The following is a 16,862-nucleotide window of genomic DNA, read 5'->3' on the forward strand; positions in this document are numbered from 1 at the left end:
GGGCATGAGCAGTCTGCCCAGGTGGTCTCTGCAGAGAATGGGTCAGGGCACTGGGCCTCAGCCTGACTTTTTGAAAGCCACCAAGAGGCCATCCCCCCTCCACTGTCCCGTGGTAGGCTGGAGTCCCTGCTCACCTTTGCCTCACCTGTTGAGCTTCTGGGAGACTGACCCTAAGGATTCCACCCCTGTCAAGAACCTTCCCCATGATGAATTAATAACCCAGCATCTTATCTTCCCTAAGTCTTTCATGAATTTCAACAGGATGACTGGGAGTCCTGAGGTCTGAAAATTCCAGCTGTCCTGACAGACCAAGACCCAGGCCTGGAGCCATGGTAAATTCAACAAAGGGCTCATGCTGAACTCCATTTTGCCCTTTCCCGGCTACCATAGGATGTAGCCCCATACCTCTCCAGAGCTGATCTGGGGTGATCATCAGCTCAGTGTCTCCACATCCCACAGTTACATTTCCAGTGCAGGACAATGAGGATTTGTGGTGGGCATATTAACCCCAGGGCTGCTGCTCTTCCGTTTCCAAAGGGAGTTTTCATTCTACCACCTTGCTAGGTAGGATCAACAGACCCACTGACCTGCTTTAGAAAGATTTTCAGTGACAAGAATTAACATCCTGACAGGTGCTGTGAGAGCCCAGGGGAGGGCAGGCTTCTGGGGTCAGGGGTGCCTGTGGGGAATCCTGGCCAATAGACAGGAATCAGGCAAAGAGGGGTCACATCAACATCGACTTCAGGGTGGCTACTGTAAAATTATTACTCAATGCAAAGTGACACATTCAAAAATTAATACATCTTCTTATTCTTTTTATGCATTTAGTACATTTTGAAAACCACTAACCACCAGACCTTTGAATAATATTAAAGAGTTAAATATTTGAAGCTCGATTTGTACACTTGACGTATTATTTTTTTCTCAAGTATAATTTTTTTCTTAGTTCTTGATGAACAAGCAAAACGCTCCCAAGTCCTCAAGCAATTCTAATGACAGCCAACACGATTGAGAGCTTGAACATGATTGGGTGTTCAAAGCACTCATTTTATCCTTACGAACGACCATCTCTTGGGGTAGAGACTATTATTATTCCATTTGAAAGAAAAAGGAACTGGGGCACAGAGAGGAAAGTGACTTTCCCAAGGTCATGTAACTCTCAGGGAAAATCCAGTCGTCTGGTTTCTAGGCCTTCTGGTTCTTATGTCCCCATGATGGTGACAGGCCACTGGGGTGTGACATCTTTCTAGCACTTTTAACTTTCCTAAGGGGGCTCGCTCAGATCTATTCCCACCTGCATTCCAGTGAGCTAGACGGCAGAGCCCACAGCTGTGTGGGAGAGTAGGGCAATGCCTTTACTGCCGTAACTTACATACAGCGGGTCCCGCAATCAGGGTCCCGCGTGGCTTTCCAGGCTGGAGGAGCCATACCACCCCTTTCCTCTGGACACAATCCCTTGCCCAGGCACAGAGTAAATCATAGGTAGGCCTGGGACCAGGACCCAGGCTGCTGGTGTCCGGTCTTTAAGGCCAGTCAGGCCTGGCTACCTTCTAGGAGGAAAGACACACTCTGCTCTGTTGTGGCACATGGAAATGGCTGCTCAGGCCCAGGAGTGACCAAGGAGCCACTTGGTCACTCCTCATCGTGATTGCCTGAGTCTTGCAAGGCCCTCAGTGACAGCGACATCGCCCTTGGCCCAGGTACGAGCATAAGCCCCATTTTACAGCAGGTGCAGAGAGGGTAAACTGAGGAATAACTGTCGGCGCAGGGCCCCTGTGCTCAAGCCCCTCTCTCAGGAGGGACGTGAGGTGTTTCCAGGCCCTTCGCCCAGCGCCTGGCACACAGTAGGCGCTCAACGTTTCCTGAATGAAGAGCCGCATGTCGAAGCCCTGTGCGTCACGAGCAGAGATGCCACCTGGAGAAGAATCCAAAGGGGCTCGCTCGCGGCTTCGCCGCGCTGCGCGCACCTCTGGGGAGGCTGAGTCAGAGCCCACGGTCACAGATGAGGGGAGGGAAAGGAGGGGCGAGGGAGGGGGCGCAGACTGGAGGAGCGCGGACCTGGGGAGTGGAGGGGAGGATCTTGGGGAGAGGAGGGAGCAGCGAGGCAACGGAGGGACGCGGGAGGGAGCGCGGGGAGAGGATGCGGAGCGGCTGACGTGGGCCGGGGTCGGCACTGCCGGCTGGAGGAGGCAGCGGGCGCAGCGACACCGCGTCCTGAAGCGAGGACGAGGGAGCGCCGCGTCTGCAGCTCCCCGCACAGCCCGCGCCTTGCGTGCGGAGGAGCGGCCTGCGCCGCCGCGTCGAGCCACATCCTCTCCGGCTCCGGCCACTCCCGGAGCCACCATGGCCCCGGCTCCGCGGCCGTGCGTCAGCCGCGTTCTCTGGCTCGCCTGCCTCCTGCCCTTGGCCCCGGTGGGGGTGGCCGCAGGTAAGGCGCCGCGCGGGCCGGCCGCCCGCCCTCCCCAAGCCATGGTGCGCGCAGGGTCCTTGCCAGGAGCCGGGGCTGCGGAGCTGGCGCCGTGCGCCCTGCGCGCACCTTTCTCCTCCCCCGAGCCCTTGCACCGCTCTGCGGAGGGGACAGGGCCGGCTGGGCGCCGAGAAGCCCTCTCCTCTCCCTTCACCGCTCTCCCCAGAAGGCGCCTCGCCACTGGAGGGGTTCCCCGCACCCCTCGATTCCTGCTACCACCCCCAGATCTGCGCTGTCCTGGGAACCGCGCGCAGTGGCCCGTGCATCCATCCAATATTTGGGGAGCTCGCAGCTGCCGGGGGAGGGGGTGGACCATACGGGGAGATTGAAAATGTGCCGGGTGGATCATCACGCCACAGCCCCCCAGGGAGCGCGGCCCAGTTGCCCGCGGAGCAGCGATTTTTGCCTTAAAACGTCGCCTTATCTGGAGAACCTTTCCACCCTGTTTGTGTTAGCTGAGGGGAGGACGCAGTTTTAGAGGCCAGGAGGCTGGTCTGCCATTTCCTCTCTGGGAATGATTTCCAAAATGGACCCCGAGCAGGTTCCACCGGATCCCACCCGGTGTCCCTGGTAGCGCTTCTACCGTCCCCCCACCCCCACCCCGCCCCACCGCTGGAAGGCAAGCACCAACTTTTCTGCCTCATCTTCACGACAAAAAAGACCCCAGATTGCAGAGTTGTTGGGGGACAGTTGGGACGCGAGCAGCTATGGAGGGTGTTAAATATTGTCCAACATTTTTCTTTACCCACCTTAAAATAATGGGACAGAGAGGAAGAGATCTAAGGCAATTTTGTGAAATAAAAGCCACAAGATAAAATAAAAACTGCATTTCAGGGATGAAATAAGAGGATTTTGTGGGACTTGTGCTTGGTCAGGATTACCTGCTTTCCCTTAGAAATTCATATAAAAATGGGGTCTCCTGTCTATTAGGTTACATGTGTCCAGAAATGATCAATGTGGCCTAAATTACAAAAAAAAAAAAAAAAGAAAAGAAAAAAAAAAGAAAAAGAATTCTTTGGAAGTCATGTGTGGTTCTCAGCCTGGCCTATTGCACCCAGGATATGGTCAAATAGCAAGGAATGGGGTTGGGGAAAACTCACAGGACAAAAATAAAGGCTCAGATACCCTTTTCATTCTTCATAGGGTCTGGGTCAGGCCAAATGGCACGCTTTCTAGGGTTTGATGTCAGAAGTCTGTGTCCTGGACCATTAATCAATTCCCGATTGTGTTATCTAGGCTTCAGAGGTTCCTTGGGAAGTATTTTGGGTTGTCTACATGAGCAGTGTGAAAAGGCTGATGTAGCCATTTTCTAGAATGTTCAGGGCCTCATGTGCTGTGGTGTCAGGGAAAATGTGTGTGTTCCAAGTGGAAGCCCTGGGGCCTGCTGTGGGCATTGCTCCTGGGGGTTAAGTTTTGCGGCAGTTGCCCCTTTGCGTTTTGCTCTGGCCCTTTCAGCACTGAGTCTCTCTGGGCACCTGTGGTGCCCCTGAAGCCCCTGTCTTGGCTGCTCCGTACTCTAAGGCTGTGTCACCTGGGCTCCTAAACTTGGAAAGATGGATTTGGATGGGTAGGGTAACAGGACCTGGGCTTGGCCCTTTCAGCTACATGTGGCAAAGCTTTCCTGGTCCATTTCAGCTTGGATGTCCTGGATACTTCCCAGAGCCCTGAGGAAGAGGGACAGCATCACCCAGGTGCTATGAAACATCTGCTTTTTAAAAAAAAATGCTTGAGAAAAAGTGCCCTTGGAGACGTTCTGTGTCTGGATAGGTAGGGTCTCCCAGAGCTGCGCCAGCATCTGCCGCATTATCTGCTGTAGCCACAGCCCTTCCCCCCACCCCTCCCTCCTCCCATCGGAGACCGCTGCCCTCCCGATTCCATTCCCCTGGCAACGGATTTGCGTCGTGCTGACATGCGCCCTGACACGCCCCCGTCTCGCTGCGGATGCTGGATGGCCATTAGCACGCAACCAGCCGAATGTCCCCGCCACCTGCCAGCCTCACTCTGGCAGGACCAGAAGGAGAGGGGAGGGGATGGCTTCTTATCTGAGCACCTCTTTGAGCATCTCTTTCCCCGGCCAAATGCTAACTTACCACCCAGCCAGAGGGAGATAGAATGGAACACAGCCTGGGTTTTGCAGACCTGCTCTGTGGCCCCAGGCAAGAGCATGATCCCAGGGGGCTCGGGGGACTCAGTCCCTCAATGTAAAACACATACCCTATCTTCCTGGGGAAGCTCCTGCCACAGAGTCTAGAATCCTCTCTTTGGGACATGGGTGAGGCGAAAGGCTGGAGCACTGGGGACAGGCAGCATTGCCAATGGGGTGCAGCTGAGGACACACTCACGCACCTCACAGTTTTGCTGAGTCCAACAGGTCTCTCATGAGCTCCCTGAGGGCAGGAGGCTTGCCCTGTCCTTCTGGTGTCCTTAGCACCTGTGGAGGTGGGGCCAGGCCAGGGCTCAGTACCGTGTGGGTGAATGGTCTCCTGGGGCATTGCCAGGTGGGCTGGTCCTTCTGCCACACCCTTCTGTCCAAGTGCCACTCAGCAGCAGCAATGTTGAACACCTACTATGTGCCGAGCACTTTGCTAGGCAGAGGGGAGATGGAGATGCCCCCTTTCCTCAGGAGCTTGCAGTGCAGTAGGGAAGACGAGGAAACCATCATCCAGACATGGAGTGGTAACAACTGTGTGCTCAGGGAGAGCACCAAGGAGATGAGGGGTTCAGGGAATCCTTCCTTGAAGAGATTATATCCACGGACAGACACGTGTTGAAGGGCAGTGGGGATAACATGTGGAAAGGCCCTGAGGCTAGGAAGCTCTGAGCACAGTGTGGGGAACTGTAAGTTTTAAAGTGGCCGGCTAGAGCATGGATGTTCCAGGTGTGAATCTGGGCTTCACCCTGACACTTGCTCGTGATGAGATTTCCTGTGCAGGAAGCTTGTCGTTGGGGGTGGCTGAGAGTAGGGCAGGACAGGAAGCCAAGGGTCAAGGACAGGATGTAGCAGTCATCCAGACAGGGCTGAATGCTGGCCTTAAGCAGGTTGGTAGTGATGGAGAGGAGACGAGCCTGCCCACGAAGGGGGAGTTAGAGTGGGAGAGGCCTGGGTGGGTGCTTGGGATCGCTGGATCCACTAACCCTAACACAGAGTGCTGGATGAAGGGAATGGTAGGTTTGCGGAGAAGTCCAGAGGGTCTAGAACAGTACCATCCAACAGAACTTTGGGTGATAAAGGAAGGGTTCAATGAGCACTTGAAAGGTGGCCCGTGTGACTGAAAGTGGGTTTGAAATTTTGTTTCATTTTAATTACGACTTCATTCGCCACGCATGGTTCGTGGCTGCCATATTGGGCAGTGTTGATCTAGAACCTCTCACTTTGTGGATTTCGAAACTCAGGCCAAGAGAGGAGGGGGCTTGGCTCGGGTCCCAGCGGCCCTTCTTCCCAAAGCTCGTTCTTCACTGTCAAGGTGGAAGGCCTCCAGCTTTGTGTTTCAAATTGGAATTTTGTGTGCCACGTAAACCAGTCCAAAAGAGTGGGTAATAGTGGGCAGTCCTTCGGGTGCCATGTGCAGCACTCATTTGCATCACTAAGATGTAAGTCTGTCCAGGTCCGGCCCAGGCCAGACACATGCTCTGTGATATACATTGGGGACACTGGGAAGAACGTGTGATTTGGAGTCAGTCGGGCCCGGGTTGGAATCCCAGCTTGCCAATGAACTAGCTGTGTGCCTCCTGGCCCGTCACTTGGGCTGCCTGGGCCTCCATGTCTCCACCTGTAAAACGGAACAGAAGCCAGCCTAGAGGGTGGCAGTAAGGTTCCTTGCCACGTCCCCTTCTAACACACAGTTTTTGTTTCTGGGTTTGTAGGCCTGTATGAACTCCAACTCACCACGGATAGCCCTGTAACCACGGGGGCAGAGGTGACCATCACGGCTAGCCTGGTGGCCAGTGACAACGGCAGCCTGGTCCTGCCCACCAACATTCACTTCTACCGCTTTCACTGGATCCATACTCCTCTGCTGCTCACAGGGAAGACGGATGAGGCTTTCAGCTCCACCATCCGCGCTGTGGGGAACGAGCCCGGGGACTTCCCCGTCTCTGTCTGGGTCACCGCCGCCAACTGCTGGATGTGCCAGCCTGTGGCAAGGAGCCTCCTCGTCCCCTCCATCACAGGTGAGGACCTTTCCTGTTTGCTAATTTGCCGTCAGACTCTTGGTGCCGAGAAGAACATCCAGCCTGGCCAGTAATCACAGAAATGCAAACTAGACCTCTGGTCCCTTCTCTGTTGCCAGCTGAGTTAACAAAAGATCAGAAAATGGTAATACCCACTGCTGGCAGTGTTGCGCTGAAATGGACACTTATAGTATATATTGCCACTGGGGATATACATTAATACGACCCCTTGGACAGCAGCTGTATCAATGGTTATAAATTAATTTTACTCTTTGGCCCGTTCGTTCTCATTCTTTCTCCTCCAATTTCCCTCCTTTCAAGAAGTCCTTGCTCCCTTGGAGTGCTATAGTCTCTTAAAGAATTTATCTTCAGGAAATAAACCTCCATTTGGGTAATTATTTATGCACCAAGGTCTTCATTGCAGTAATGTTTATAATAGAAGAAAATATAAACAAGCTAAGTTTGCAACCAGAAGGGGAGTTGTTAAATACATTGATGTAATTTGTATAACGAATAAGAATGACCCTTACAAAGAGTTTGCAATGTCCTCGGCGAACACTCATACCCATGCTTGTAAAATTTCAAAAAGCAAAACACAAAATTCTATAACCAATCTGGTCACCCGTGTTAACACACTATATACCATACAGGTACTACACACAGCAGTACTTTGCGGTTTCTCAGAACGTCAACGATGGTTATGTTTTGAATGACAGGCAGTTTCCTTTCTTTTCATGGTACTTTTCTGCATTTTCCAAACGAGCTTGATTGAGCAGGCCTTACCCTCTGCTTTTGTGGTGAAAAACATCAGCTCTTACAGTTTTTTTGTTTGTTTGTTTGTTTTTTAAGAACAGAAGACCTGAGCAGAAGTCTTCACTCAGCCCAGATCACTGGGTGTGGAGATACGATCAGTAGAACTGCTAATTTTTTAAGGCTAATCTAATACTTTGAAATATTTCCCAAAAGTTACTTTCAAAGACTGTGTGTTTCCTTCTGTTCCTGGGCATCTTTCTTGCCAGCAAGCTTATGGTCCTGGTGAAAAGGGTGCAGGAGCAAAGCTATGCATGTCACACCTGCTGTGAGCCTTCAATGTGATGATTCGGGGAGGGGCCCTCTTGCCACCACCCAGCTCTGACAGCCAGAAAGGTCCAATGGGGGAGAAGCTGCTCTGCCCACAGGCATGTGTGAGGTCACTCCCTGGCTCCGCCCTCCTGCCACCTCATGGACTCACCCTCCCTTGGTTTCTCTCTCCCAGAGCTCCTTGTGGGGAACCTCGTTGTCACCCAGAACTCGTCCCTGCCCTGGCCCAGCTCCTATCTCGCCAAGACAGTCCTTAAAATTTCCTTCCTCCTCCATGACCCGAGCAACTTCTTCAAGACCGCCTCGTTTCTCTACAACTGGGACTTCGGAGACGGGTATGTCCTTACCCCCCTCAACACCCCAAAGCCACGGCACATGGTGGGGGCCTCATCGTCCCATGCAGGGTACCTTGTCCCACTTTCACCTGCCCACTCTCACTCCAAACATTCCTTGAGCACCTGCTCTTTGCCAAGCTGGGCTGTGTGGTGACCAGGGGAGCCAGTCATGGGACCTACCTTTGAGTTATCTGCAGTCTAGTACGGGAGGTTACTGGTGCCCCAAGCCCTTTAAGGAAGGTCAATGTAGGAAGGATTTTTCTCCATTTGACTCTGGAGGGACCTGTTCTGGCTTCATTTCTCCTACTCCTTCTCTCCAAACCAGCCAGGCTAGAGGAGGCAGGTCAGGAAGTGTGAGTCAAGCACTGAACCCAAGTAGCCCACAGACACTTCAAATTCATGCAAGGGCAGTGCCCATGGAGACCCCTCACTCCACTTGAGTCCCCCCAAGCTCCTGGCTGAGGAGGGAGGTGAGCTTGTAAGTCCCATGTGGGTGAGGAGTGCTGCATGTGAAGGATTATTAAGCCTTTGATGAACTTGGAAAACTGGTATTCTAGTGTCTTCTCTGCAAGCCGAAGAAACAGCTGGTCTTAAGGAATGCCAAGATTTGGAAGGCATAAAATTGTGAAATGGAGATACAGCTTGGGAGCAACAGGCTGCTCTTGGGCTAGATGTCAGGAACCCAAGGACTGTCTTCTCTGAAGATAAAAGGATTTGGGTGACAATTTTAGACATGCAGACTCTCGTTGGAGAGGGGAGGAAGTATTCTCTACTGCTAGGGGACTGTGCAAAGAGAGACAAGCATCTCTCCCTAAAGCAAGGGGGCTGGCCCAACAGGCCTCTCTAAATAAAACAAGAAATGAAATATAAGTATTATAAAGGAGGAGAAAAAAAGTCATCACACACAGATGACAATATTATTTACCTGGAAAACACAAGAGACTCAACTGAAAAATCCTAGAACTAAAAAGAGATTTTTAGTAATATAGCTGCTTACCAAAAAAGCTACAAAATTCATAGCTTTCCATGTAATTGCAATAAAAAGAATTATTTTATAATAGTTATACAACATAAAAACTGAGAGAATAAACTTAGCCTAAAATTGTAGGATTTACATTAATAAAACCACACGTCATACTGAGAACCTTAAAAAGATTTAAAAGATGAAAAGGGAATTTCTCAATATTGGAAGAAGGGGGAAAAATCAGAAAAGCAGAATGACGATCATTGGGGATGGGGAGAGGAACTGGAAATGCATACATAACTATTTTAAAAGCTATTTTTAAAGCTACAGATAATTTGCAGCAACAAAAGGCAGCTCAAAATGGAACAGACCAGGAAAGGCAGAAACAACCTAAGTGTATATACACATCTAGTAGGTATATGATAACAGTGGTATTTCTAGCCAGTCAGTATAGATAGATAATTGAATAAATGGTAGCAGGGCAGTTGGTTAACTATTTGGGAGAAAAACAATTTGATCCCAAACAAAAGCAACTCCAGATAGATTCCAAAATTAAACATAATGAACCAGGATTAGACTGAAATGTAGATAAACACATACAATTGGATAATTCGACAATGGGGAAGGCATTTCTAAGAATAAAAACAGGTGGAAATTATAAAGGAAAAACCGCTAGATTTGGCATCACCAGATTTAAAATTTGAGTGTGAAAGAAGTAACTCAAACCAAAAGACAAAGGTTAACCTGGGAGAAAATAATTGGAAGACATACAATAGATAAAAGTTTGTTAAACTTCATATACATAAAGAGCATTGACAAATCAACACAAAGATTTTTTTTTTAAATTGCTGTTAGACTTCTTAAAAAGTGATTCACGTAATTGAAGGGAAAGAGCATGATATAACTTACACACTTCAAATGTTGTATCATAACCTGTGATGGGGTATGTCCCCCCTGTTTTACAGATGAGGTAGGAAATCTGGAGCTGAGATTCAAAGCCAGGTGTGTTTTAACTCCAAAATTCATGCTTCTCCCCTCCCCAGATTGGGCCTATCTCTAATATACAGCGTCTCCCAGACTCCTGGCTGGGGCAGCAGAACACTTCCTGGCAGGTGACGGGTACCTCTTGCTGGGAGTTCTCCCACCTGTACCTTACATGCACAAAGACAACCAACAGCCACTTTACCCGAGCACAGCAGACCTTGAGTCCCAGCGGGCTCTGGGGGCTGCTGTTGTGATGACAGATTTGCACGAGGCCTTGGTAACTGAGCCACCCCTGACTCTAAGAAGTCACACGAGTCACTTCTTCCCTGTTCCCTTACAGCACCCAGATGGTGACTGGAGACGCTATTGTCTATTATAACTATCCGATCATTGGAAACTTCACTGTGAAGCTCCAAGTGGTGGCCGAGTGGGAACAGGCAACACTGGATGCTGGGAAGAGCATCACGCAGAAGACGGGTGACTTCTCTGCCTCGCTGAAGCTGCACGGTGGGTGTCTGGGGGCGGGGGCGGCGGAGCACTCCTTGTTCCCTGGCTCCAGTGGCCTCTGCTCAAGGGCACAAGCACAGTGGACTGTGCCTCAGTCTACAGTACAGGAGGGAACACTGAGACCCATCTCTCTCTGGCTTTGGTGAGAGGGGGCCCTTGGGCGCTGCAGGAGATGTCTCCGTTGTGCTATGGCCACTAACTGGGGTGGTGCTTTCCCCACGCAGCACAGGTGATGGGGTGTGGGGGGGCATGTGAGCCAGCCCTTGGTCCTGGTTCCTGGAGCTCTGCCTGCTTCCTCCAGCCGCCTCACTGAGCCTGCTGTGGCGCCTGCTGCTGCCCCTGGGGAAGCAGGACACAAGCATGCCCTGGACAGCTCTGCAACCCACCCTTGGGAGAGCGCTGGAGAGGGCAGGGTGGTGGTCACACAGCCCGGGCTCTAGGAGCCCTGAGACATTTGTCCTTAGCTACCAGGCTAACAGGGTCCTCTCTGCCTTTCAGAAACCCTTCAAGGCATCGAGGTCTCGGGGCCCACCCAAATTGAGAGTTTCCAAAAGATGACAGTGACCTTGAACTTCCTGGGAAGGTGAGTGGAATGGAACTTCTGGTTTGGTGTTCCAGCATTTTCCGTCTTCTGAGCCTGTGCGGTGGCAGGCAGAGAACATGAAATGTTCCCTTAGACCGATCAAAAGCCTACTTCCCCTTTCAGATCCTACTGAAATGCCACCTTCTCCAGAAAGCATACCACATGTGTCACTGGAGCACTCATTCTGTGTCGTCTAGCAGTCTGTGCATGTCCCTGTTTCTCTCATTGACTCTTATGTACCATTGTGTTCCCTGGTCTGGAAGGTGTGAAGCAGAGGCCAGGACACCTGGCTGTTCTGTCCTGGAAAGGACACTGAAGTTCATGGCCACCTGGCCTTTGCACTCAATCTGTGTTCACACTCTTGGCCGAGCCGTTTCTGAAAAAAGCGCCCTCATTTCCGTGCAGCCCCCCTCTGACTGTGTGCTGGCGTCTCAAGCATGAGTGCCTCCCGCTGGAGGAAGGGGAATGTCACCCGGTGTCCGTGGCCAACACAGCTTACAACCTGACCCACGTCTTCCGGGACCCTGGGGACTACTGCTTCAGCATCCGGGCCGAGAATGTCATCAGCAAGACGCATCAGTACCACAGGATCCAGGTGTGGCCCTCCAGTAAGTGACACCTCCCTTTCCTGCAGAGCCACTGAGGCAGCAAAGCACAGTCAACCCTGCCGCCACCACCAGTATGCTGCCAGCAGCCAACTCTGCCGATGCCATCAACAACCAACCCCTCCAACACGAGAATCGTCAATAACCAACACTCTGACCGACTGGCCGCACCCTGCCCCCACCAAATTCTACCAGGCCACCGACACCCAGCTCTAGCACCCAGCAGTTCTCCCAACACCCCCTCAACACCAGCACCACAAACAATCACGACAGGCAGCTCAGCCACCAGCAGCCAACTTAGCCAGCACTGCCGTCACCATTATCACACACACTGACAGTTCTTCCAGCACAGTCCAGAGCCAGCAGACAGCTTTGGGATCTAATTGCTACCCCCTCACGGCCATCAGCACGGCCATTAACACCCCTCCCATCAGCCCCCGTGCCAACCACGTGGACCAACGCCATCACTGCCGTGCCGTCCCAGCGTCACGCCAGCTTCAGCTCTCTTGTCACCACCACCAGAGCTCTCAATGTCCCTTTGACATTACCAGTGCCACACAGGTCTCCAACGTGAATGCTCCCATACGAAATGAGCCACCATGATCGCAATGCACCCTCTGTCACCCCCATCACCCCCATCACCCCCCAGCACGTGGCCTCTGCCACAGCACTGTCGCCACACTACAACCAGCTTCCCTAGTGGTGACTGCCAGACTCATGGGACTATTGTGTGAGCTGCTCAGAAAGTGCAAGGTCCCTCTCATCCCCTAAGAACACAGCCTCCTCCCCCGGAATACTTATCTCCACGCCATCGTCAGGCCCTGCCACTGGCTTACGGTCACAGGATTAGCTGATGATGGCATTAGGTCCCACCCTTCATTTCCAGGGGGACTCTCCTGTGACCCGGAGAAGTGCTTCCTTATATAGAGGAGAAAGTTGGATCCTTGAACTCTAAGAGATGGTTTCAGATGCCCAGCTGAGTCCCACCTGTATAGTACAAAAGGGGAAGCCTCCCAGCTGCACTGTCCCCAGGGTTGGCCCTGTGAGTGTCCTAGATGCTGTCACTGTCCCTTCCAGTCTCCCCAGCCCCTCGGGGCCCGTGAGCAGATGCTGCACTCCACTCTAGGCCCTGGCTGACCTTTGGCCAGGCAGACTCAGGGACCGGTGGGCACCCTCGGGGGCTTGGGTCCTGCCTCCCCCAGCACCTCCTGGGCACTGAGTGCCTGGGGTCCCCCAGAATTCTGTGGACAAGACAGCACTCCAGGTAACCAATGCTGCCTTTTCTTGGGAAACAGATCCTCGTGACATATGGTGGTGTCTATAGGCAGGGACACAGGAGGAGGGTGAAGGGACAGTGAGAGGGGACTCACACTTGCTGATCACCTGCCTCACACCTGGCACGGTCACATCTCACCTTGTCACATCCCCATGGCAGCGTCTCAGGGTAGCATTAGTATCAGGTAGCCTGGTCAGAGTCAGGATTCGAACCCAGGACCACCTAACTCCAGACCCCGGGCTCTTCCTGCTCTGCCCTGCAGCTTCCTGGCAACAGGATCAATGAGTGACCCCAGAGCTGCCACAGGATGGAAAGATTTGACAGAGATGACAGGGCTGCTTGGCTTCCCTTCCCCAACACAAGTCGCCCAAGAGAGCAAGGAGGAAGCTGGGAAGCCTTCCACGGCCTAGACTTAGAAGTCCTCTGCCACCACCCCTGTCACAGGCTGTTCCAGTGGGCACTTAGGGTGGGGCCGCGGGCCGCAGCCCTTGAAAGTTATGATCAGTACCTGTGGACGTATTTGAAAACCCTTGCGCATGCCAACTTGGTTTTTGTGAAATCCTGGCTTTGCCTTTTGGGGTTGTGTAGTTGGGATGCATGTAGCCGAGGAAAACCTTGGGAGGGGTTTGACTATTCTCGCCCCTGCTGTGGTCTCCTGAGAGCTGGCATTCCGCACCCACTACCAGGCCAGTGACGGCCCCCTCTCTCACTCCCAGGCATGCAGCCGGCTATCTTTGCTTTCCCATGTGCCACGATTATCACCATGATTCTAGCATTAATCATGTACATCAGCCTGAGGAGTGCACACCAGAAGGATATGGCGGAGGTGAGTGCTCAGGAGGGTGGGGGCTGGACCACCGGGCCCTGAGAGGCTGAGGATGCAGAGGGTGTCTGGGGAGGGCATGAGGGCCAGGCCAGAGAGCTTGGAAGGGGTCTGGAGGTCTGCACAAGGCCCTGGGCCGATGGAGGTGTGCCTAAGAGGCATCCATAGACCAAGCAAATGCATTGAGTTGGCTTCTTCCCATCTGACTTACATCCCGTGCTCTCCCCTTGCCTGGAAGCTGTGCCCATGCGCTGGTTAGGGAGACGGCAGTGGAAAGACGGAGCCCCAGAGAGAGATAAGCCAAGGGCACAGCGAAGTGCTGTGTGGCTCCCGGAAGGTGTTTCTGTGCTGCTGCCACGAGGCAGCTGAACTTGTTAGGCCACCTAAAGGGGCTCCCGGCAGCGGGCGGGGAGGTTGGTGGGGGGGGGTGATTGACCCATGGGGTTTTGTTCACCATAGGTGGCTGATTTTGACTTTTCCCCCATGTCTGACAAGAATCCGGAGCCACCCACTGGGGTCAAGTGCTGCTGCCAGATGTGCTGTGGGCCCTTCTTGCTGGAGACGCCGTCTGAGTACCTGGAGGTTGTCCGCGAGCACCACGGGCTACTGCCACCCCTCTATAAGTCCATCAAAACTTACACGGTGTGAGCGTCCCCACAGCCCGTCTCAGCTTTAATGAACTGCCAACTCGATGCTTTGGGCAGGGAGGTGCATGCGCCCAGCAGGAGGGTTCAGGAGTGTGGGGCCATCGCCCCGGCCAGCCATTCATCTGTACAGTGCAGCTGCTGGCACAAGCCCCCCTCAGACAGCCGTGCCCCCAGCCTCCTGTCCAGTCTAACCACTGCTGTAAGCACCTTTCAGTCACCTCCACCCTACCCCTTGCCTTTGAAGAGGCCGCAAGCAGGACTCGACATTCCATGTGGCCTCGGAAGAGCTGTGCCTGGCTGCCCCTCGCCCAATCCTCTCCTGTTGGCACGTCTGCCTCCATCTGGGATTTGAGCTTTCCTCCCCAGGCAGCCCCGCCAAGGTCAGAGAGCTAGGAGGAAGGTCAAAAACGATGAAGGACACAACATGAAAGGTCACGCATTGAGACAAGCGGGCATGTACACACGCACGTGTCACACAGACATCTGAGATGATTTCCTCTGTATCCGTCCAGTAGGTTGCTGGGATGTACCCTGAATTAGAACTAAGATGAAATCTGACCTTCTTCACTTGGCCCCAATGGCTCCTGGTCCTGGCCCCTCCCTTTTTGTGCTGTCCCTGTGGCTACCTGGTCCCATTCTAAGGACACCTTGTTCCCTGCCTGCTTGCTGGAGGCTGGGTGCAGGTAGAGCTAATACTTTGTGAGTATAAAGTGCTTTATAAATAGCACCTTTTATTGAGACCATGTTAACTTCCATTGAGGAAAAGACCTTGAAGCAAAAGAGAAGTAGAGCCAGTGGGGACTTGGGTTCCCCGGGAGGGGAAGGTGTTCTTTCCTGCCCAGTGTCACCTGGGGGTGCGGGGTGGCTTGAGAAAGAAGAGGCGGGACTAGACAGAACGTGGCAGGGGAACCAACCTCTCTGACCCAGAGGCTGGAGAAGGCAGATCAGGTAGAGAGAGCAGTTTCTCAGTATAGACGAGACCACGATTAGGTCCCCATCCAACCATTCAGGGGTGCTGGGAGCAACCTGGGCCTGTTTGGTGGAGGGCTGGGGCCATGGGGTCAGAGCTCTGTTGCTGTGATCATTTGCTCTCAGACTTTGTGCAGAAAACTGTATACCCACAGTTGTGAAGCTCATTTTCATAACATACTATCATAGTTGCTAAATAAAGCTTGTGTGCTCTGAGTATAGCCAAGCCTATGCTGGGTGGCCCAAGGCTTTCTTTTCCGTGCACAGAAGTTTGAGCGGTTCTTGGCTGCAACGGGACATCTCTGGCATGTTGTCTGGTGAAGTGAACTGGACAGCGCTGCAGTCTGGGGCCTGGGGACCTGTCCAGGGGTTTGGAACAGGGGTTCTCAAACTGCTGCTCAAACTGCATCTCCAACTGGTCAGACTCTGGTGAGAGTCTGATGAAGGTCTCTTGGAGGCGGGTCCAAGCGTCCCCTGGTGACCGATATGCAGCCAAGTCTGATACCCTGGGCCTACTCTAGACCCGAGGGGGAACGCCGGCCACACCTGGGCACTTGTTGAAAATGCAGATCCTTGGGCCCCACCCCACACTTGAATCAGCACCTGAGGAATGGGGTAGCCACCATGTGTATTTCCACAAGCCCTCGAGGTTCAGGGGTGAGAACCCCTCGTCTCCAGCAGGGCCTCTCGAACTTAGACGTGCATGAAAATCACGGGAGGTCTTGTTCAATGACATGTTCAGGACATCTGGAGTGGGGTCCGTAATTCTACATTTCTAAATGAGATTCCAGGTCCCGCTACGCTACTGGTCTAAGGCCCGCACAATTGCAAACCTCTGGGTCTGCACCCTGAAGCTCTTCTTCTGCAAGAGGTTTGAGGGTTTTGTTTCATTGCCTCTGCTCTCCTGCCGCCCCACCACCCAGCACTCACTGGTTGTGCCCTAAGCTGGACATGGGTGGGAATGGACCCTGCCCCTCTCCCCCCATGCCACTCTGGGAAACCCCACTTTTAGTGAGCAAAGCCATTTAGGGAGCATTCTGAGACTTCAGCATCATTGGCATGTGGGTACAGATGCTGTCACATGTACCTTTCTACTCAGTGGTCAGCTGTCAGCCACCAGAAGTGAGAAGAGGAACGGGACAGAGTCTTATATATAGGCAGACCTCGTTTTATTGTACTTTGCTTTTTTATGCTTCACAAATGTCGCATATTTTACAAATTGAAGGCAAGACCCTCTACCAGCAAAAAGATTATGACTCACTTAATTTTAGTATTCTGGAACCATATCCGAAATATCTCTGAGGTATGCCTGTATTAGTCTGCCTGGGCTGTCATAACAAAGTACCACAGACCTTGTGGATTAAACAACAGAAATTTATTTTCTCATAAATCTGGAGGGTGGAAGCCGGAGGTCAAGGTGTGGGCAGGGTTAGTTTCTTCTGCGACCGCTCT

The 16,862-nt window shown here is 52.7% G+C and overlaps 1 protein-coding gene across 2 annotated transcripts; it reads left to right on the forward strand.

The window, feature by feature from the left end:
* Positions 1–2,004: 2,004 nt before the first annotated feature.
* On the forward strand, positions 2,005–15,641 carry TMEM130 (transmembrane protein 130). Of its 2 annotated transcripts, none has more exons than XM_081035211.1 (8): positions 2,005–2,428; positions 6,332–6,637; positions 7,893–8,052; positions 10,341–10,507; positions 11,006–11,090; positions 11,496–11,698; positions 13,688–13,797; positions 14,290–15,641. In XM_081035211.1, exons 1-8 carry the CDS (start codon positions 2,344–2,346, stop codon positions 14,440–14,442), a joined length of 1,269 nt encoding a protein of 422 aa, XP_080891337.1. In that variant the 5' UTR covers positions 2,005–2,343; the 3' UTR covers positions 14,443–15,641. The 2 variants fall into 2 exon arrangements, with proteins under 2 accessions (XP_080891337.1, XP_080891338.1); XM_081035212.1 differs by having other exon boundaries at positions 2,076–2,428; positions 14,254–15,641.
* The last annotated feature ends 1,221 nt before the right edge of the window (positions 15,642–16,862 follow it).

The sequence above is a fragment of the Rhinolophus hipposideros genome (genome assembly GCF_964194185.1).
Source record: "Rhinolophus hipposideros genome assembly, chromosome: 23".
NCBI classification, from domain to species: Eukaryota; Metazoa; Chordata; class Mammalia; order Chiroptera; family Rhinolophidae; genus Rhinolophus; species Rhinolophus hipposideros.